This window comes from Polychytrium aggregatum, assembly GCF_025602895.1.
Source record: "Polychytrium aggregatum strain JEL109 chromosome Unknown BJ171scaffold_2, whole genome shotgun sequence".
Classification (NCBI taxonomy): Eukaryota; Fungi; Chytridiomycota; class Chytridiomycetes; order Polychytriales; genus Polychytrium; species Polychytrium aggregatum.
Window position 1 is genome coordinate 397,306 of NW_026516204.1, and position 20,149 is coordinate 417,454.

Below are 20,149 nucleotides of genomic sequence, written 5' to 3' on the forward strand. Positions count from 1 at the left end.
CAGACTTTGACGCAGACATGTCCAGCCCCGTCCCCATCAACCCGTCCAATCTCCTTTGGATTGTTGACCAAGGAACAAACCGAATGGCCCCCCAATGCGCAACCACTTCCACATCTCCCGTTTCCACCGAAACTACATTCGGTGATATTGTCTTTGGTTTGAATCGATGTGCTTGTTTTACCTCTTCGAGCGGAGGTTATTGTCAATACTCCACCATCCTCCAGTCCAACAACTCCATCATCACCTATCGCTGCGGCCAAGACACAACCTGTACCAAAAACTGTGTTTACACTTCCTCTGTCACAACCACTTCCATCAATCCATGTCCAAACGGCGATGCAACAGGACTCTACGGCACCGCCGACTACACCAGTACAAGGTTCGTATCTTCATATCGTCTGCCTTCCACTCTCCAATCTTTTCGATTAGGACATTTCAGCAGTCACGTTAGCTACTATCCTGTTTTCTGAATGCTGATGGGATTCGATCATCCGCTCGCTGCACAGCAACTGGAATCCAGGTTTCAAGACCAACTACTTTTCATACTATACATTTTCGACCAACGACAATACTTGCTCGAAAGTCTACGCAGCGAACCGAACACCCGTATATCCGACATGTACCATGATCATCACTGGCATCTATGGCTATACCATTTTCAATCCAAACTCGAGGAACATTGAATATTACGCCTGTGGCGATGCTGGATGCAACACTTGCCAATTGGTATCCAGCGATTCGCTCAGTACAGCGTGCGGCATCGATAGCGGAGACTCTGAATCGTTCTTCACGACGTATTATTCTGGTTCTATTTTGAACGATCCCAATGTCGTGCTGCCGTCCACGTTCCCGAACCAGACAAAGCCCACTCCCACTCCAACTCCTCCGAGCCCGTCACCCACCCCCTTGGCTGCCTCCAGCAACTCCAACATCGGCCTGATCGGCGGGGCTGTTGCCGGTGTCGTTGGTATGTTTGTCTCGACAGCAACTCGGACATTGCTCACTTGCTCGGCGAGAAATCGGCCACTGGAAGAGAGCCTTTGATCAGGAAATGCTATTGCTTGGGTGGCGTGAGGTATCATGCAGTGTTGATCCTAGGTATTGTCGCTCAACATCTTCATCATTCGTTGACAACTCTTTGTCGCCACTTGCAGTTGTGGCCGGTATCATTGCCGGATATCTTTGGAGTCGTCGTTCCAAGAATCCCCAACCCCAGAATCCCCCAGCTCTTGTTGTCCCAGTCAACAACCCAGCGCCCGTCGCCACCAGTGCCCCTGCTCTTCCTCCAGCAGCTGCGACCAGTCCTGCTGCCAACTTTACATCCCATTATCCTATCCAAGGCTCCGGTCAGCCCAACTATGGCCAACCTGCTTACCCAGGGGCCGGCTATGGCCAGTACCCGAATGCCTACACCCAGGATTATCGCGCCTCGTTTGTTTCTGGCTATGCACCTTCCCCCACTCAGGGATATGCTGCACCTCCCTATGCTTCCAGCGACCACAGCGCGGCCACCAGCCCGCAAGCAAGCTATCTTGCTCCATCCATGGGATACGCCGCACAGGCTCCAAGCTTCCGAAACTCGAACTACTCCGAATCTGCTGCGACAGCCGAAGCGCAAGGGCTGCCACAAACTAATCCCCCTGCCGTAGCCAAGCATATTGTCATTGCGGGATACAGTCCCAAGGACTCACAGCACATCGATCTTCGCCTCGGCGACATTATCTTGATTCAGGGTCCGTTCATCAATGGCGTGGCTCAGGTAAGCTGATCCCGGACCAGCATGCTCGTGCGCATGATCCTGTCATTTAATGACATCGCTGGTGCAGCTACTGGTCGTGCGATTGTTGATTGGGTTGTAATTTGTCATTACTGGGGGCCGTCGTTCGTGGCATGTTTTGAAATGACCAGCAACTCGGGACTAGCGACCCATGTCTAGCGCCTGTATCTCACTCTCTGTCTCTTGCTCGGCCCCAACTTAACGATGTGCAATTCCCAGGGCTACAACCAAAACACGGGACGCTCTGGCTTGGTTCCCAAGTACTACGTTGTTGCTATCGCTGATAGTTCTGCTCCTGGATCCACATAGAGACTTTCGGTTGCTCCAGAGAACCCGTCTCGGCAACACAAATCCGACTGCAACACTTCCTGTGGCATCCCACATCTAGAGCAATATCTTGTGCGATTGAATGGCTGCTGAGTCTGCCGAACTAAGCACAACATAGCTTGATTGTATCTTGATTGAGGCTTGATTGCATCTTGATTGTATCTTGATTGAGGTTTGATTAAGGCTTGATTGTATCTTGATTGAGGCTTGATTGCATCTTGATTGAGGCTTGATTGTATCTTGATTGAGGCTTGATTGTATCTTGATTGTATCTCAAGCCCAACCCTTTCCTTGTCGCTCTGCTGAATTTGTTTGGTCGTTCCTTTCTATAAATTCCCATTGTTTGGTCAGTCCACGATTGCTGTCCCTGGCATTGCTGCGCTCCGGTGTATCGGGAACGAGGCGTACCAGCTTAGTGGCCACAAACGTGTTATGTAGAATCAACATTTGCGCATCGTGCACGGACGGGTGCGGGCAAGAATAGGGAGCAGGAAAGCGAAGGCGAGCGGTGGGAGGGGTGACTTTGAAGGGTGACTCCAAGGGGCAAATGTGCCGATATCGGTGGCTCCTTGGCTGGCGCCTGCTCATATGTATCCTCTGGCATTGTGTCGATCGCACCACTGCGCAATCAGTGTTCATCCCAACATGATCAGAACGAGTGGATGGCGCTCCAGGGCCAAGAGTGCTGCTGTCCTTTGTTATCGTCGCGCATCATGTGCCGTCTGGCATCGCACAGTCCGAGCCTGTGGTTGCGTCTGATCGATTCGGTGGCGGATCAAATGCCCGCCTGGGCGAGCTCTCCGCATTCCTAGTGCCAGAGGTGTCCATCGGCCACAGTAGCAGGTTATTTCTGCTTTGGTTCGTGAAGATTGTAGCATGACTGTATTGCCAGAGTGCCAGCAATGGCCAGATCCACCGATGGGCTTCATCTCAACTCGTCACCTCAGATCCAGCAGCGACTCACATTTTCTTTGCAGCAGACCGCCTCGCCCCTCCCGCAAGCGCACCACCGCCTTCGTTCGCAGGCTTTCCGGTTGTCCCCTTCATGCCAGATCCCACCTTTCCTTTTGCCGGCGCTCGCGACACCGCCACAGCAGGAGGCCTGGACTTTTTGCTTGATCGGCCCGCCGCGGGATTTGATGCGGTTGTGGGTGCAACGTAGACATATCGCGAGTACTCGACCACAGTCTCAGCAAAAGCCTCTGATGTCCAGGGTGACTTGAGGTCGTGTTCTGCAAGCCTTAAAGCTGACTTGCGTCTGTGGCTGGTGGCTGTGCCTCGCGACGGCGGAACACCCCCAATCAGCGATTTTGAATCGGCGCTGACGTGGGTGTGTGAAGAATCGCCGTCGAGCATATCCAGAGTAACGCTTTGGGTTGCTTCTTTCTCGTTGAAATAGCATATCGAAAAGTCTGGGTTCCACCGGATACGCTTTGTCTTTCGAGCTCCATGATCCAACCCCGCCGTTTCTGCTTCAGGATCACCGGCCATGGCAGTTTCCACGAACGCTCGCTTCAGCGACTCCGGCTTGGCCGGAGATTCGGTTGCGGCTAGTTGACTGCCTTCGCTATCGCTGAGATCATCCTTAATCGGTTTCGGGGTCCATGGCGTACCGTGCCGCCTTCGCTCCTGTATTCGCTCGATCATGGTGGATGTCGGACTTGGCGGCGGCGCCCCGACCATCGGAGTGATAACGAGCACATGCTCGCACATTCGCCGCCCGTTGATTTCAGTGTTCATCGTTGTCAGCATCTGCAGTGCCTTTGGAGGCAGCGACAGGATATCATCCGGATCTGGCATCGGTGGATACTGATTCGGCAGGAGCCGGCTTTGATTCGGAGTCGCCATCGTCGAGACTGGCATGGATGATAGAGGCGCTGGGATCATCGTCGCTGGTTCGCTTGCGATTGTTTCGGGGTGGCCAGCAGTCGCAGGTCGGCTTGCTTCACTGAATGACAACATAGGCGGGCTCAAACAGTCGTCACTGGCCAGAAGCGGCGCCTTGGGGATGGCGGCTGAGGTGTCGGTAGCACTCTCGGCGGATACAGCGGAGATGCCATCGTCAAGGCTTGGTGTAGCTTGGGTGTGCTTCATGCTGAGAAGCATCCGCCGCTTCTCTCTCAGGGCCTCCAGCTCGGCCAGGAGTTTTGCCTTCTCGTCAACGGAGGCTTCGCTGTCAGCTGGCTGCAAGCAAAGGGAGATCCGGGTAAGTTCAGCAGAGCATAATACTGCATTCACCGAGTCTATGAGTTAGGCACTACCGCCACACAGCCCCTGCACCGGTTCGTACCAGCTGTTCTTCAGTGAGATCGACGACTGCCTCGGACGGGTCGGATTGCGCCCTCTTCAGAAACAAATCAGGGCATGGCGGCAACGGAGCCTCAGGGCCCGAGCCGGGCTCGCTATCGTTCCCATCAGCATCGAATATGCTGACGGCAGCCATGTCGGGTTGCATCGCCTGTGCGTTGTGGGTATGCGCTTTGTTGGGTTCGTGATGATCGTTTGGTGGTGATATTGTCGGATCAACAGTAGCATCGAATGGATGATCGGGTGCCACGGACGATCGATGAGAATGCATGCGTTTCCTCCAGGCAGCTTGTATTACGGCCGCAGCTCTTCGCTTCGCCAAGAAATCAGCCCTGGGTCTGCTGGTCCGTATCATGGACTGGAGGCGAGTGATGGTCTCAAGAGCCGGCTGCTCGCTGGGGCTGTCTGCTGCTCTCGTTTCGCAGCGCCGGTGCGGCGTATGGGCAGGACTTGGGTTGGCCAGATCTCGCGGCTCAGGAGATCGGCGTGGCTCAAAACCGATCTTGTTCATCACAGACCGTTGGGGCGAGGGTGCGATTCGAGGGCCGTCTGCATGAGCGGCAAGCGACGGGTTGTAGTCCAGACATTGGTCGTCGTCGGTTTGGTTAATGCACGCCGACCAGATCTCGGCTTCGCTCAGCTGGATATGAAACACCTCTCGGTCAAACGACAGCCTGAAACGATCCGGAGCCGGGCGATCGGCTATCATGTCGGCGGTGTCGGCTGCAGCAAGCAGACCGTCTCGGTTTGCGGCCAAGGCACAAGCGGTGCGAGTCGGGACGGCCGGCGAATGCCGTGAAGCGTGTGGCCAATAGCGGGACGGGGCAATTGCTGGCCTATGCCCACTGTGTGCTAATGACGGATGTGATGGTAGTCGAGCGACTCTCGATGGGGCTCACGTCGTTGAGTCGCCGTCGATGCAAAGCCTGGGCTTGTCCTGAAGGTTCAGCGCCAAGATGGAGGAAGAGAGCGGGCAACGCAGCCGAGATGGTTTGTCCAAAAATGGACAAACAGCTTCTGCGCTCTCGTCGTCCTCGTTGGCCGGGCGAGGGCGGCGGTTCGGTTCCTCTTGGGTCGACTGCTTGCTCTGCATCCATGTCTCATCGAGACCATCGCTCCGAGTGAGTTTTAGGGAGTTGAGATACGCTCCTTTCACTTCACCCATGTACAAATGGGACACTGCCCAATTTTGGATGAACATGGCGTATGAGATGGCCTGCGTCGAGCAAAGCCATATACAACCAAGTTGATCGCCTCGGCGGCTGGGACTGCAGCATCTCGACGCAGCAATGGGTGGATGTATTCAGGACCCAGAAACAAGCGACAGCCCTGGCTCAAAACAGGGTGGCCCGTTTCGTTTTGGGTACGCTGCTGACTGCACAGGCCGGCTTCGACCGACTCAGGCAAAATGGCCGGTACCCATACCCGCTGATCCTCGACGGCCCTTGACGCTCCGGCGATTGCCGTTGAATCCGGCAAAGTTAAAAGCATCGATTGTCTGGACAGACGACCTGGGTGAGCAGCCTGTGGGATGGTGGACTCGCCGACAGAATCGCACTAGTGCCGTCACATGCATGGGATTTGCGCTGCGCTCCATCTCCGGGACAGCAGCCGGCTCAGAACGGGTAACTCACATCATTCAGGATATTGGCTCCCTTTGTCAGAGTTGCGATGTACGAGATGAGAAGGGAGTCGCTGTACTCGATCATGAGCTCCTCTTGGAACTCTGGTGTTTCGATCACAGGCAAGCGCCTAACCAAACTCGAGATCTGTCGAAGAACTACATGGTCCACAGGAATGACACCTAACAGCCCCGCCACAGATCAGGACACGAATGTGAGGACATAAGCGATACGGAGCGGGACTCAAGTTGTCAGCATGCTTGGCACAAGTTCGAGCAGCAGTTCACAGAAACATACCACTCTTGACATCCGTGACATACTGCTTCAGCAACTTGATGCGTGTGTGCAACATTTGCACGGCGTTTCTTTGCGAGGTGAGTTGATTGATGGCTGTTGGAAGCGCACAATATCCAGGGCGGTTAGTGATCCCTGGTTTTCAATACTCGCATGCAGCGTGCCATTGCGATATCTTTTGCTCGCTCGCGACACTTACTTGTGCTGCCCTGACCACTGTTCGAAGCATGGGCAACGTGATCGACAGCAATGCGCTCGGCATCGGCAGTCTCGACCTTGTAGTCGGATTTAGTGAAAAACGTTTGAGCCTGTCCATTAACAAGGTCAATGACTGACTCGTACACATTGATCGGCAGCTCTTTGGAGGTCACGATGGCGGTTGGGTTCAGCTGCAAGTAAAGCAGCCCTTCGTTCAATTCGGACATCTACAGCGTTGGATGGGTATGTGCGTCAGTAGCAGCCTCTCCTCCGGCACAGCTCTGCACTTGTGAGCACTGAGAGGTGGGCGAGTAGCTCATGAATAATGTCCTCCAGCTATTGGCGCTGAGCATTCGGATCATATGGGACCATACTTGCTGGTGCAGGTTCAATTCGGTGGATGTTGGAGCCAGTCCCGTGGAGTACCATCCAAGGACATCATAGGTTGGAAACACCTGGTTGACTGGGGAGTTGATGAGACCAAGCATCAGTTGCTGATTCTCATCCAATCCAGTCCCATGCGGAGCACTACTGAGCTGCATTGGGATGTATCCGGTTGCATTCAGTTGCACAGGCATTCGTTCTGGGCTTGCACATGATAGCGCCTCCCTCGAGGACGCAGACATGGTGTGGTTGGCCTTTGCAGTGTCCGAATCATGCCTACGATGGCGGAGGGATCCCTCAGGAACTTACACTGGTCTCGCTTCGAAATAAAGTAAGCCTTGTTCATCACGTACGAGCCATCGACGGCACTGCACGGAATCTCGAACGAGTTGAAGATCTCGATTTCTCGGCCATTTTGAGTGCCAAGAAGGGCGCCCATGACTGCAGGGGCGATCGATTCCGCCGGGTCCCATCGGTCATCGACAAGTCAGGCGCAGGGCCGCCAGGATATGTTGGATCGTGTCAGATCGATCGCTGCCAAAGATAGAGATGGAAGCAGAGAGGAGAGCCTTGCTGCTTACCCAGCTGAACGCTCGGAGACTGATCGGGCATGTCTGTCTGTCGTTGGACGGTGATGCGGGTGTAGTGATCCGAGATGTTCATGATGACCAGGGGATGGCTGGACAGGGGCGAGCGATCGGCGGTCAGCAGCAGATATCGTTGATATACGGTGGTGGAGGACACACCTCGGCCATTGAGGGCTCTCGGGATGTGCAGCATCAGAACAAGCGGCATGGAGATGGTATGCTGGATCGGGTGCGAGATGGGGCCATCGACAATCAAGAGGATGCCGACGGGCTCCTGGGGCTTACAGGGTGATGATGATGCCCGAGGCAGAAGGCGAGTCGCTCACAGCTTTAACGATGCTGGCCATGGCTGCTGGGCTGTGCAGTTCTGCTGGAAACTGGGGGCGGCGGTTGGATTTGATGAAGACGAACGGACGACGCTGGCTCCAACGATGCTGACCCTGGGCTTTGGGGAAAGGTGCTGCCGAGCCCTTCTCGGCCTCGTCTCGGCCTCGTCTCGTCTCGATCTCGCCTCGGTCTCGCTGGGAGCACTGCCACCTGTGCCGGTTCGAATCCAACGGGCAACATTCAATCAAAGCCCGCGCTTTCCCATGCCGCCGCGGCGGATCTGCGCTCCATCTCCATAGAGACGGACACACACAAGCCATCTGCCTTGGCACAACGAGAACGGCCACATCGGAGAGCGACTGACTCAATGTCGCTTTTCCAGCTCAAGAGCTGGTGGGACCTTCCCAGTAGAAGCAAAGTCGGTGCAAACAGATGCAGGCTCTACGACGCCTCCTCCATGTGTGTTCTCGAGGACGGAGGCCCAGGCGCTCGCGGGGAGCTTCCAAGTAGGTTAATATCTGCGATAGATATAAAGCCGCCTCGCGTTTGACGGACAATGACAGAGATCGATGGGTCACGCTGGACTGACTCCCTCGATCGTAGATCTCATCGCCTTCGGTGGACTGGATGGCATCCTCCGGGTAGCAGTACCGGATCCCACCGGCCGATGCAATCTGCCTGGTGGCGTGCTTCTTGAGCTGGATCTTCAAAAGCCGATTCTGCAAATAGACTACGGATTCTTCATGTGAGTGGATAGCTCTACCACACTCGTTGGCTCGGAACAAACAGCACAGGAAGAGCCCGCCATCACAACTCAGTCAATTGGTCTACTTGTCACAGACGCAATTCCAAGTCCAAGGCGCTTGCCCTTCTCCATCCCAACCATCTGTCGATTGCAAGGATCGCGCGTGAGTGGAGTGTACTGCGCCGCTTGCATTTTCCCATTGCATATTACAGCCATTCACCACCCTGTGAAACACGTCGACGCTTCAGTTCTCCCCGACCCAACAGCCGGGATGAGTGTCCAAGGGGAAATGCCAACGCTCGCAGACAGGTGCCACTTTGCGGTCGAGTACGAAATCACACTCTCGTCTCCGTCGTTCAACATGGTATATGGACCCTTCGGTCGAGTCTCTGGTATATCTGTATGCAGCTGCAGACCGAGGAGCAGTGAGGAATCCACTAAACAGACGCCAAACAGCGGACGAGTGACTACATGAGCAGCAAATCTAACGCATAGATCTGTTGTTCTACTATCCTCACACGGGCCTATCGCTGGCCAGACAAGGATCTCATCTGTATCCAGTCGCTCGACGGCATCTGGACGGTTGTCGATGGTGGTAGCGTTGGCTTTGTTCGCAAGCTGCCTGACTTTATCCTGCCCGGCTCGCTTTGCTACATCCCAACAACAGACTCGATAGTCACGTATTCGTCGACCATGGCGGTGGAGTCTTACCGGTATGAATTGCGCATAAACGAGCCCAAGATTGCTGTCCAAGCCTGTGTTGATCAATGCCTGTATATACACCGCGAATCACTCATGCCCGTTGGTGTCTCGACACACGGCCTCAAGCTACCATCACATAGCCATTGCAGATGAGGTTCCAGCTATCCAACCAGGCGATAAGCGTCCCACGACTCCCTGGGCAAGCGCCAAGAGGCTCAAGGTATCGTTTCCACAACCTGAAAGTCGAACAATGCTTGTCTCTGCGTTCTGTGAGCTGCGTATCCATTTCTCTTGGGATGTCTAGGCACATCACAGTCTCCACCGCCGCAAGCATAGCCGAGTCCGTGTCATATTTGGAGACTTGGTGGATCTGGTCAGATAATATCCGGCTGACTGAGATTCGCTGTGCTTTGAACAGCCCGACTGGTCATTTATCGTGATGGACACTGTCGTTGACATCTTGATCACTCGCACAGAGTTGTGCATCGACGATCAGGCGGAAATTGCGGTTGTGGGTATGTACGATATGTGTTTGTGCGGATATTCACTCGGTGCTCAGACTCAGATTGTACGCCAGGCGATAGCGCGATACAGATCTTCACCGACACGGGGGATCTTCGCAGTCAGGTCGATATTCAGCACAAGCCCTTATGCTGCGCAGGCTACCTTGGCGCCCCAGACGAGAAAGGTATGAGGTCTCGGATCAAGCGATCGCTGATAGGGCAAAGTGTCGGGCCTTATGATCGAGTAGGATTCACCATTTTGGTCATACAGAACGCCGCACTGGCTGATGTTTTCCTGATTGTACCAATGATTCAACCAAGGCATTCCAAAGCACTACTTGGCCATCGGCACACACTCTGGCTTGTTGATGATCTATCACGGCACTTGCCTCATCTGGATGGCAAGAATGGACACCATCCCAGCGAGTATTAGGATTGGGTCATTTTGGTAGGTTGTCCGACGCAAGTCGATGACAACCGGGTGCTTCAACGATATGCCAACTTATGGCGGCCTTGTGCCTCTCCTTGGCTGTGATGATTAACTGCGCAAGCATGTTGCAGGGATACGAGAAACCTTATTGTCCATCTGAACGATATGGGAGATTTGTGTGTTGCCTATCTTGGCACAAGAAAGTCGCCCATGTCACTGGATCAAGATACCCCAGTAGTGGTATCGGACGAGAACATCTTGGAGCTTCGGAAGGTGCATCGCGATCTCGAAGCGGCCACCTCGGACTCTGGAAAGCGTATGCAGCCGTCTTGACAGTTCATCTGCTGAACAAAAATGAAGGGGGATGAGCTGGCTGTGGGCATGAGATTCGGATGAACCAAGGACGACTAATACCGACATAATCACCGATCGGTGCTACTCCCCAGGACTTTCAAAGGCAGCAACTTTCCTCGACGTTCAACATGAACTTCACATCACCTGCGAGCCAGTGAGTCTTCATCCAAGTCAAAGCCACGGCCAACTCCCTTGGCATTTGCGCGCCCCGCCGACTGTCTGTATATAGCAGCCATTCACGATGCAGATGGTCGTATCGGCGCAGCTTTGACTGCCGTCCATCCATCAAGATTGTCATTTTGCTGATTCGTGAGGTCAAAACCATCAGGAGAACTCGCTTTTGGATGGCGGCGATACAGGATGGATTCGTCGTGCCCGCTGTGTGGTCAAAGTATCAAACTTGGGCAGCGTATGCGTAACAGAAATCCGTGCATCCGTAGCCACGGTCTTTTTCATGCGCATAACTGATGTTGTTGAGCCTGCTCTGGATCTCGGTAAGACTCTGCGATCTGTTGCAAACAGCCCTCCTTGGTGACAGACGTACGCACCCACGTGGATGTCTGTTGGCCCGATGACACCGTTTCAGAACAGGCGCTTACATGCCGATGCCGCTCTAAATAGACCCCGAGTGCAGCTGCGAGATGGCATTCTCCTTAGCCCTCGAATCTGACGGGCTCTATGGCGGACAGCCCATACAAGTGTTGTTGACATTCTCCGTCGCAACCCAGCCAGGTAAGGCGTTGATGCGACGAGGCTTGGAAGAAGGTGCTGCAGCTGCTTTAACCAGACAAATCCACCCGATAGATCGACTCATCGGGCAGCGGTATGACATTGATCTGCCGATTACCATCGGTGGCTCCTTTTGCGCTGCCGATCCTGATGAATCGGCAATGACCGAGGTAAGTTGGGACACAACGCCACACAAGAAGAGAGCATAATGCTAGGTGGGTTTGCAGTGAAGTACCACGGCCGTTTGCTCAACTGCCTCCTCGACTTTGCAATTTGCATCAGGTTGTATTTGAGACAGACTACGGACATCAAGTTCTGCCTGCACTCTACGAAGGTAGCTAGAGCGTGAATTCGTGACCACAAAGCAGCTGCGCATTCGTTACGGTGAGCTGGCGTCGATGCTGGCCTGACACTTGCGCATGGCGCTCTGGGTGCCAAGGCGATACATCGAAGGAACACCATGCTCTCTTGGAAGGCGGGTGCATCACTTTTCGACACTGGAACGGTGTCGTTGTGTGCATCAATGCCCAAAGGAAGGGTAAGCGCGTATTGCAAGTGAGTCTCGCTTGTCGCGGGCATACCGACTGTCTCAAGGTCCAGTGAAATTTGAGCTGGACTGACACGCCCTCGACAACCACAGGGTTCCTTTCATTTCGATCAGAGTCTCTCGACGCCCTTGCGCTGCCAATTCGCGGTCTATGGAAGCAGTTTTATCGCCAGAGCATGTAAGTCGAAGGAGAGCTACCATTGGCCAGTTTGCAAGGCATGATTTGGCAGGAAAGAGCCCTTTGTGTCCGCTGACACAATTTCTGATGATTTGCAGAGCTGATCCACCGCACTTTAGCATCAAAGAGCTGCCAATGCCGGCATACTCGAGCGTCATCAATCTGCATATCGCAGCTCGTGCCGTCGCATCCCGCAGTCGCCAAGAGCTTGAGAATACTGCGGCTCTATATCGCATCACTCAGAAGCGCTTGCTTATCCGAGTCAAAGACACAGCTCCGTCCAGCATCGATCATCTAGCCCTCGTCCTTGACACACTGTACGACTCGGTGGGTCTCTCTTCGATATGGCCATTCAGCCGGAACGCTCGGGTCATGGGAGAATGGGTCGCTGCGTGTGACAAACGAGTGCCTGGGCAGTGATTATTTGTTAGAGTCGCAGACTGTGTGAAACCAGACTGATCTCTGCATGCAACCAGATGCGCCAGGATATGACCGCATGCAGCAGGGCCGAGAAAAACCTCGATACTCTCCGACAGAAGCTCTCGAACGCCACGATGTGCATGTGTGTCTTGATTGGGTACGTTTGAGGATCCATAGAGCAGGCCCCGTTCCTTGGTCACGGCTGCGGCTCGTGCTGTGAAGCTCATGCAGCTCCATCAACCAACACAACAGCATATACGCTGAGCTGGATGCAGTCACCCAGGCGAGTCTGTTCAGCGCTCTCAGCTGCCATGTTCCTGCCAATGAAGATGCCGTTGGATGGGAGGAAAACACCTACGCCTCCATCATTTCGATGGCCAAAGAAATCTCATCAAAGTTTCGGGAGCAGTATGGTACGTAACACATGCTGGGCAGCTCTTTGTATTGATGACAAGAGCCCAACGACTTAATTGGCGCTGTGTGTTGGCCCGTCTCCTTGTCAGCCCCGAGTCACAGTTTGCATGAGCGGGCCGAGAATGCCACAAAGCTGGAAACCAGCATCACGAAGCTCTCAGAGAGGCTCAGGAAGCTGAGTGTCCGCAGGAAGCGAGCCTCTGAAGTCTAAGCCGAAGCAATCTGGTCACGGCCAAGAGATTTTGCAGTTGGCTGCTTGAACTTGGTGGAGGCATTGGTGGATGGTGGAGACGGCTAGCACAAGTGACTCTCGGCGCTACCAGATCAGCAAGGACTCTCCATTTCAACAGCCATCATGAACACGGTAGACACTACAGCCAAGAGGGAATATGTTTCGGATTGTAGTAGAGGGGTTCGGAAAATACTTCAATAAACTGAGTTCGGGCCAAGCGATGTTGAAACAGGGCACATGTGGTTATAGAACAGGGCACACGACGTTAGAACAGGGCAGGCACTGTCACATGGGAGGTATTCGGGTGTATCTACCTCCTGATCGGCTATGCGGATACTGGGCCCAGCGAATCGGCGGTATTCGTCGAATATTGATGTCATGGACCAGTTTTGCAGCTTCCTGAGACAGCCCACAAGACAGCCTATGCGATGCTGCAATGAGCGATTGCATGTAAGATTGCGGTCGTCTTGGGATATGCAGGCAGCACCACGTCTTCCGGTGTGCTCAACCAAATCGCTCGAGATGGCCACATACCTTTCCTTTGTTGCAGTGCAGTAGAACTTGTTCGAGCGTCGCCCGAGGAGCTCAGTCGAGTAAGTGATTGGACTTTTTCGAATGCAACGTGTGCTATTGTGTCCGTAAAAGCTTACTTGGATGGTTTCTCACATCTGCGGAGGAGGAAAATGGACAAACGGGTTATTCCTGTCAATGAGTTGTCCGCTGCCGATGCGAATACGGCTTCGACTGTGACTGCGATGTATTTCGCAGTGGAGATCGAGTGGCGATCATCATCGGCGCTTGCATCGTTAGCCGTGACGTAGTATCCTATTGCTCACCTAGGACTTGAACCAAAGCATCTGCAATGTCCTTTTGATCAATTTCGCCGAAAGGTTCCTGCAAACATCGCAAGAGCAAGTGGTGATTCAGCTTCATGTCCGAACTCGGGGGGCTCGAGGAGCCGCATCGCCGAAGCTTGTGCGGCAGATCTATCTACCTTGTTAACCGAGATCGGGTAGTGGAAGATCTGGATGCCCTCGCTCTCCAGAAACGCCACGTTCTCTTCTGAATACTCCTCTGGACACAGGAACCTGCGGCCATAAGGCGAAACCAGCAAGCTGAGGACCAAGCACATATCCTCGATCGATGGTGCGGGCGGCGGCGCTGCACTCACATCACCGTCTTGAGACCGAGTTTTTTGAGGAAAGGGCTATTTGGTGTTGAAGTCGAGGCAGGCATTGGCGAGCAGGGGTTTGAGAAGGGGAGGGCGATTCGTTAAACTGGGGTGCTTGTCCCGCGATAGCCTCGCTGCTCGCTGCTCGCTGCTGGAGAGGCTGCGGGGCATGGCCGCAGGGTGCGTCGACGCAACATACTAGTTCTTTTTGTTGGGGTATCCGGAGCGGTAGACCCCCGGTGCCACCATGGCAAAGTTGAGCGGAGGGACGACTCGATCAGTCGACATGGTGCCGTCGCCTGTTGGGATCGCTTCGTCTGATTGAGCGAAAGGCACGACGAATGTTGGACGGCGCGCCTTGGCACAAACCAGGACGAGTGGGGCCCACCACGATGCAGATCACATGATCCAATTGGCGAGACCGAGACCGAGGCCGAGACCAAGACCGAGAGGGCTTTGTGGTGGTGCGCCAAATCGAGCCTTGGCTGATTTCTGTCCACGATCTGCCTGCCATGGTGCTCTCCGCAAAGTCGATCCTGCAAGTGCTATTGCTCGCGGGCATCCTGCTCTCATGGGCCACGTTCGGTGAGGACATTCAACTTTACGGCCCTCCTGCACTACAGAAAGCGGCTGTGGCGGCAGTCGCATTCCTCTGATGCCTCGACCCTCCCCCGCCAGACTACATCTCCAAGGCTCTTATGAGGGGGAAGAACACTTTACGCATGAGCTTCGGCAGCGAAAAAATGCCAAAGTCGGTTCATGTCGGAGAAGTCTTCAACGTCACACTGGAGTACACTGCCACGGTTGGCACGACCTCGAGCTACATCAACACCACGGTCCATATGGGTATGGCGACTCTGTCTGCTCGTGAGCACCCAAATCTAGGCCTCGACTGACAGCGTCTCTGGCTCATCCGTTGCCACTATATCTATCCGCTGCTGATCGCTGCTGATCGCTGCGTCGCCAGCTCTCCGCTGCGCCGGAAACAAAGACGGAGGCATCACCTTCCACAGCGAGCCCTTCATCATCAACACCAAGCACGGAGTGCTGTTCTTTGAGTATCCGATCACCGAGGCCGACCTGCGACCCGACCTCGGCTCGGCTCTGTGCTATATGAGTATGAGCTTCGACTACGCATCGACCGATCAGTCGCTCGACAGCCGCACCCCGCGTATCTACTCGTTCGACCACATGTCGTCGCTGTTCAAGGTTTCTCGGGCTGAGCGCAAGTTCAAGATTCCCAAGAAGGCCAAGAAAGTGGTTACGCTTGGAGCCAAAACGGCATCGACGAGCTCGACTGCCTCGGCCGCATCGACCGTCTCGGTTGCGTCACCTGCCTCGGCCAAGGCTCCGCAGATCGTGACCACCGTCATCTCCGAGGTAGTGCACGAGTCTGTCGAGGTGCAGATTCCCGAGATTGACGAGGCCCTGCGGCTGTGGCTGCGAAAGATCCCGAGCGGCTATGCGACCGACCCAAAGACGCCTGTAGTCCTGAAGGTATCCGAGTTTGCGGTCGAGCACCCCGACAACTGGGTCCTGGATACGGGATCGCATCTTTCGCTCTCGACCGTGGCCATGATCATTGTCGGCTTTTATGCCCTCCGCTTCCTCCTGAAGCTGTCCAAGGTCCAGCGCTTCTTGGGCAAGCTGAGCGCCCTGTTCTTTGATTGGCTCCACCAGGACATCCAGGTACGACGGCCGTGCTATCTTGCTGTGCTGCATTGTGATGCCAGCCGTCCGGGAGTATTTGTACTGGCCGCCGCGTGTGCTGACTGTCTGTGCCGTGGCTCGGCCCTGTTCAACGGCAACAACCACCTTCCTTGTCTCCCGGCCATGTCCTGTTGCATCCTGCCCTGCTCCGCAACGACCCTCGGCCCTGTCCTGGTGCATCCTGCTGGCTGCTTGTCCGTCACAGGCCTCGATTGCTCCTCCGAAGCGCCCGAATCAGCGCCAATGAGACACCACGCCGCCGGATTCGTCCGCCGATTTCCTTTTTGGGCTGCTCGCCGTGTCTGTCCAGCCCTTGCCCCTCCCCCTCCCCCTCCCCTCGTCGATGCCCTTGCTTTGAGGCCCTGGCGAACTTCGCCGCCCTTGCGCCTTGCGTGGTCCGACATCACAACCACAAAATACACCCTGCGATCTGCTGCCGATATGCCCGTCTTGCAAGGTGGGGAGCAAGTCAGCGTGAGACCGGCTCAAGACAAGAGCGACCGATCGAGCGCGGGAGGAGAGGATGAAGGGGCCTTGCGAGCCAAACGGGCTTGGATCGGGATTGAACCGGCCTTGCTGGTGGCGAGCTGATCTTATCTTGCGACTGTTGCAGTCACCGTCAAGTGGAGCGGCAAGAAGTTCGATGCCATCGAGCTCGACACGGACCAGCCCGGACTGGTCTTCAAGACCCAGCTGTTTTCCCTCACCGGCGTTGCGCCTGACCGCCAGAAGATCATGATCAAGGGCGGCATCGTCAAGGTGACTCGTGTGCTCGACTGGAATCTGGCTGTTCTCGTCTGCAGACTCCGGGTCAGCAATGGCCCCTTGAACAGCACCCTGACCAAGCTCTCACCTTCGATTACCGCTTGCTGCCCCCTCCCAGGACGATACGGACTTTAACAAGCTTGGTCTCAAAGATGTATGTGGTCCGACCGTGCCTGCCAGAGCCATTCGCCGCCTGCCAGAGCCATTTGCCGCCTGTCTCATCGTCGAGTTCAAGGCCCACTCGAAGGGGCCCTATACACGGCTAACTCGGCTTCGCAACCTTCCCATCGTCTTCCACCTGCTCTACAGGGCCATTCATTCATGGTAAATAGGCGATAAAGTCCAAAGTAGCGTCGGTGCCGCAAACACTAACGAGCCGAGTTCGCGCTTCGTTCCAGATGATGGGCACAGTCGGGGAGCTTCCCAAGGTTCCTACAACCGCAACGGTCTTCCTCGAGGACATGAGTGACAACCAGATTGCACAGGCAGTAAGTCCAGCTGGCACAACCGAGACAAGCGCATCCAGATCGAGCCTATGCTCACCAATATGTGTGCACGACTCTTTCTTTGCCAATGCTGTCGCAGCTCAAGATTCCTGCCGGTCTTGTAAACCTGGGGAACACATGCTACATGAACGCAACAATTCAGTGTCTTCGTGCCATTCCTGAACTTTCGACGGCCCTTTCAGCGTAAGTCCCTGTTGTTGCCGCGCCAGTCGTCGACGGTGGTTGGTCTCGCCAGCGGTTCGCTGTTTCCAATGGGCTGCGCTGGCGCCGCTGTGTTCATCCAAGACCAGCAGAAGCAGCATGAGTGTTGGTCTTGTCGCATCCGCCACAATTGACACCTCGACGATCTGCACTCAGGCTACCTGCCGGATCCGATGGCAACACCCGACTGGCGGCCTCCCTTCGTGACCTGCTCAAGAATCTAAGCATCTCGAGCGACTCGATCACGCCGCTGGTGTTCCTGCAGGTCCTTCGTCTGGCTTACCCTCAGTTTTCCCAGGCCGATAACCGTGGGTTCATGCAGCAGGACGCTCAGGAGTGCTGGAGCCAGCTTGTCTCGTCGCTCAAGGGTGCCGTTCCAGGACTCTGTCTGGACGGAACAGCCAATCCAGACGCCAAGTTTGTTTCGCAGTTTCTGACCGGCGAGATGTATTCCAGGTTGGTTTGGTCCTTAGAGTGGCTGTGGCTGTGGCTGTGGGAGTGGAAGTGCTGCGCGAGATACTTGCTCTGTCTGGATCGCATGACAGTGATCTGCGGACTCTGCTAAGTGCCATGATCATATACTCACACACTCACACACTCACTCCCTGTCGTCTACTCCTTCGATCGTGCAGCATCAAATGCGATGAGAGCGACGAACCTGCACAGGAGGGTATCGAGTCGTTCACAGATCTTACTGTCAATATCGGTTCCGGAGGTAAACGCTGTGTGACTGCCGTAGCCATCCCTCGCTCACTCCCCACGCTTGGTCGCGCGTGGACAATGCTGTGAATGCAGGCATCATGGACGCCGGCCGACGTGGACATCCAATCGATACCGCACTTGGCTGACCACCCTTGATGCTTCGCAGTTTCGACCTATATGATGACCGATATCCTGAACGGCCTGACTGAAAAGATCGAAAAGCACTCGCAGGCCTTGGGGCGCTCTGCCGTTCACACCAAGTCTCGCAAGATCTCGCGCCTTCCTGCCTATCTCGCCATCAACTTTGTTCGCTTCCAGTGGAAGGCCCAGGAGAGAATCAAGGCCAAGATTCTCAAGGTACCGCTGATGCCACTGCGAGTTTAGCGTTGTTTCTGCAGTGCCCCAGCAGCTCCCTTTCACCGCGATGGGTATCTACCCTCATTTCGATGGCTCCGCTCCTCGGCGAACCGCCTTGCTGATTTTGCTCGCTGGCCAATCGGTACCCCCAACAGAAAGTCAAGTTCCCGTTCGAGCTCGATATTTCTCCATGTTGCACTGCGGAGTTGCAAGAAAAGCTGTCTCCGGCCAAGGCTCACCTCAAAGCTGTGTCTGACAAGAAGGCTGATGCCAAGGTGCAGTGAATGTGCTGCTGCAGCCCCTGATGCAGCAAGGAGAAGGAGGACTCTAGCTTTATGTCCGTTCTAGCCTCGTATCATACCTAACCTCGTATCGCGTTATGGCTGACACGTCGCCGTTGCTCTGCCTTCAGAAAAAGCGCAAGGCCGGCAGCGAGACCGAGGCTTCGCAGAAGATGGACATTGATGCAGCTCCCCAGAGCGACCAAGTTGCGCTGATGAAGGATATCGGCGTGGATTCAAGTTTGATCGACGACGTGGGCTGCAATAGCTCGGGAGTGTATGATTTGGTTGCTGGTGAGCGTCGATTCGGCACGCACCGGGAAGCGATGTCACCGATTCGTGCTTTGCTATTCAAGAGACGAGTGGCATTATTGAGTGTGCGGCTGGATCTCGAATCGCGAGCCACAGTGCTTCACCATGGAGATGCGAGACCGCCAGCTCGTTGGCCACCAGGACAGGCCCTCTGCCACCGCAAGCTTGTGGACTGACCTTGCTACCCTTCTCGCTCAAGTCCTGACCCACGTTGGACGTGCCGCCGACTCGGGCCACTACATCGGATGGGTCAAGCAGGACAACAGTGATGAGTGGTGGAAGTTTGACGACGACAAGGTCTCCATGGTCAAGCAGGACGATATCACGAAGCTCGAGGGTGGCGGCGACTTTCACACCGGTGAGAGCACTAATGCTCGAGGAGGGGATGCTCGACAAGTGCGCCTCTGCCGAGAGCGATCGGTCGGATTGAAGAACTGACCTCGTCTAACTCCTTACCCGCATCGATTTTCCCCTCCCTTCAGCTTACATCTGTTTGTATACTGTAAGTGGGGCATGCATGTACCGAGGGGCGAAGGAATCTGGCACAGGTAATGGTCTCTGATTGATTTGTTCACTCCACTCTATCCTCTGATTTTCGGATCGTTCCTGCTTTATACAACCGCCATCCTGCAGCGCAAGAAGCTGGAATCGCTGGATCAAATCAACTAGGGAGTGCCAGCTTTGGTCACACGGAAGCCGCACTCAGTTCCTTTCGCCTCAGCTTCATTTAGTACAGCGCTGCTCCAGCCATTGGCGATGATGTCCAACGATGCAGCTGGGTGGGGCACAAGCCGACCCGAGAGATACATACAGTGCGTGTTATCATGATGTGACGCAAAAACAGTCTTTGGGGATAGAGAAACATCGCCCCTGCTCATCGCGGTACCAGCATCTGGCGGAATATATCGCCTTGAACTTTATCCTCGGACTCGTCATTGGCGAAGGGGCAGCAGCCCGCCCCGAGCTGCGCGGTGCATTGTCCGATTCCGAGTCGGTATAGGTTTTGGCCGGTCTGGGAGTGGTCCAACCCTGAGTGGTACCGGTCGTTGGTTGGTGGAAAGAAAGCC

The 20,149-nt window shown here is 54.9% G+C and overlaps 7 protein-coding genes across 7 annotated transcripts; 4 read left to right on the forward strand and 3 right to left on the reverse strand.

The window, feature by feature from the left end:
- Positions 1–17: 17 nt before the first annotated feature.
- On the forward strand, positions 18–2,086 carry BJ171DRAFT_576847 (uncharacterized protein; the record flags this gene model as incomplete). The annotated part of the gene is made up of 5 exons (XM_053113777.1): positions 18–62; positions 225–379; positions 507–967; positions 1,155–1,759; positions 1,997–2,086. The coding sequence occupies 5 exons, from the start codon at positions 18–20 to the stop codon at positions 2,084–2,086; spliced, it is 1,356 nt and encodes a 451-aa protein (XP_052971354.1).
- An 826-nt stretch (positions 2,087–2,912) lies between these two features.
- BJ171DRAFT_486007 (uncharacterized protein) lies at positions 2,913–5,377 on the reverse strand. Its single transcript, XM_053109176.1, has 2 exons — positions 4,395–5,377; positions 2,913–4,288 (listed from the first exon to the last, which is right to left on the reverse strand). The coding sequence occupies exons 1-2, from the start codon at positions 5,118–5,120 to the stop codon at positions 3,065–3,067; spliced, it is 1,950 nt and encodes a 649-aa protein (XP_052971355.1). The 5' UTR covers positions 5,121–5,377; the 3' UTR covers positions 2,913–3,064.
- Positions 5,378–5,687: 310 nt separating this feature from the next.
- BJ171DRAFT_437256 (maintenance of mitochondrial structure and function-domain-containing protein) lies at positions 5,688–7,902 on the reverse strand. The gene is made up of 8 exons (XM_053107969.1): positions 7,782–7,902; positions 7,491–7,588; positions 7,219–7,350; positions 6,900–6,988; positions 6,527–6,752; positions 6,331–6,423; positions 6,046–6,215; positions 5,688–5,909 (listed from the first exon to the last, which is right to left on the reverse strand). Exons 1-8 carry the CDS (start codon positions 7,841–7,843, stop codon positions 5,811–5,813), a joined length of 969 nt encoding a protein of 322 aa, XP_052971356.1. The 5' UTR covers positions 7,844–7,902; the 3' UTR covers positions 5,688–5,810.
- Positions 7,903–8,117: 215 nt separating this feature from the next.
- Positions 8,118–13,056, forward strand: BJ171DRAFT_595039 (PTHB1 N-terminus-domain-containing protein; the record flags this gene model as incomplete). The annotated part of the gene is made up of 21 exons (XM_053114567.1): positions 8,118–8,329; positions 8,427–8,568; positions 8,664–8,731; positions 8,817–8,960; positions 9,107–9,281; positions 9,397–9,490; positions 9,689–9,785; positions 9,932–9,958; positions 10,095–10,221; positions 10,335–10,519; positions 10,650–10,711; positions 10,886–11,051; positions 11,179–11,289; positions 11,362–11,456; positions 11,569–11,620; positions 11,726–11,824; positions 11,927–12,011; positions 12,110–12,338; positions 12,488–12,588; positions 12,684–12,844; positions 12,935–13,056. The coding sequence occupies exons 1-21, from the start codon at positions 8,191–8,193 to the stop codon at positions 13,054–13,056; spliced, it is 2,481 nt and encodes an 826-aa protein (XP_052971357.1). The 5' UTR covers positions 8,118–8,190.
- On the reverse strand, positions 12,846–14,570 carry BJ171DRAFT_486011 (protein-tyrosine phosphatase). Its single transcript, XM_053109177.1, has 8 exons — positions 14,448–14,570; positions 14,249–14,284; positions 14,072–14,165; positions 13,914–13,971; positions 13,728–13,745; positions 13,612–13,637; positions 13,392–13,508; positions 12,846–13,279 (listed from the first exon to the last, which is right to left on the reverse strand). The coding sequence occupies exons 1-8, from the start codon at positions 14,534–14,536 to the stop codon at positions 13,217–13,219; spliced, it is 501 nt and encodes a 166-aa protein (XP_052971358.1). The 5' UTR covers positions 14,537–14,570; the 3' UTR covers positions 12,846–13,216.
- Positions 14,571–14,743: 173 nt separating this feature from the next.
- Positions 14,744–16,356, forward strand: BJ171DRAFT_486012 (uncharacterized protein). The gene is made up of 4 exons (XM_053109178.1): positions 14,744–14,833; positions 14,927–15,094; positions 15,216–15,937; positions 16,164–16,356. Exons 1-4 carry the CDS (start codon positions 14,761–14,763, stop codon positions 16,203–16,205), a joined length of 1,005 nt encoding a protein of 334 aa, XP_052971359.1. The 5' UTR covers positions 14,744–14,760; the 3' UTR covers positions 16,206–16,356.
- Positions 16,357–16,399: 43 nt separating this feature from the next.
- On the forward strand, positions 16,400–19,751 carry BJ171DRAFT_576853 (uncharacterized protein; the record flags this gene model as incomplete). The annotated part of the gene is made up of 14 exons (XM_053113778.1): positions 16,400–16,415; positions 16,572–16,717; positions 16,842–16,877; positions 17,033–17,047; positions 17,122–17,211; positions 17,309–17,412; positions 17,587–17,886; positions 18,063–18,145; positions 18,299–18,489; positions 18,645–18,764; positions 18,902–19,064; positions 19,282–19,440; positions 19,565–19,584; positions 19,716–19,751. The coding sequence occupies 14 exons, from the start codon at positions 16,400–16,402 to the stop codon at positions 19,749–19,751; spliced, it is 1,479 nt and encodes a 492-aa protein (XP_052971360.1).
- Positions 19,752–20,149: the final 398 nt, after the last annotated feature.

Bases quoted from the DNA above. Each gene is read 5' to 3' on its own strand.
- BJ171DRAFT_486012 (XM_053109178.1), top strand. From the start codon at position 14,761: ATGGTGCTCTCCGCAAAGTCGATCCTGCAAGTGCTATTGCTCGCGGGC. The intron at 15,095-15,215 runs GTATGGCGACTC...CTGCGTCGCCAG, and splicing joins CAACACCACGGTCCATATGG to CTCTCCGCTGCGCCGGAAAC. The intron at 15,938-16,163 runs GTACGACGGCCG...TGTCCGTCACAG, and splicing joins GGCTCCACCAGGACATCCAG to GCCTCGATTGCTCCTCCGAA.
- BJ171DRAFT_486007 (XM_053109176.1), bottom strand. From the start codon at position 5,120: ATGATAGCCGATCGCCCGGCTCCGGATCGTTTCAGGCTGTCGTTTGAC. The intron at 4,289-4,394 runs GTACGAACCGGT...CTTTGCTTGCAG, and splicing joins ATCTCACTGAAGAACAGCTG to CCAGCTGACAGCGAAGCCTC.
- BJ171DRAFT_486011 (XM_053109177.1), bottom strand. From the start codon at position 14,536: ATGTCGACTGATCGAGTCGTCCCTCCGCTCAACTTTGCCATGGTGGCA. The intron at 13,972-14,071 runs GTAGATAGATCT...CGATGTTTGCAG, and splicing joins ACCCGATCTCGGTTAACAAG to GAACCTTTCGGCGAAATTGA. The intron at 13,509-13,611 runs GTATGTGGCCAT...CGCTCATTGCAG, and splicing joins TGCACTGCAACAAAGGAAAG to CATCGCATAGGCTGTCTTGT.
- BJ171DRAFT_437256 (XM_053107969.1), bottom strand. From the start codon at position 7,843: ATGGCCAGCATCGTTAAAGCTGTGAGCGACTCGCCTTCTGCCTCGGGC. The intron at 7,351-7,490 runs GTAAGCAGCAAG...TCGCCCCTGCAG, and splicing joins GTCTCCGAGCGTTCAGCTGG to TCATGGGCGCCCTTCTTGGC. The intron at 6,989-7,218 runs GTAAGTTCCTGA...TCAACTCCCCAG, and splicing joins TATTTCGAAGCGAGACCAGT to TCAACCAGGTGTTTCCAACC.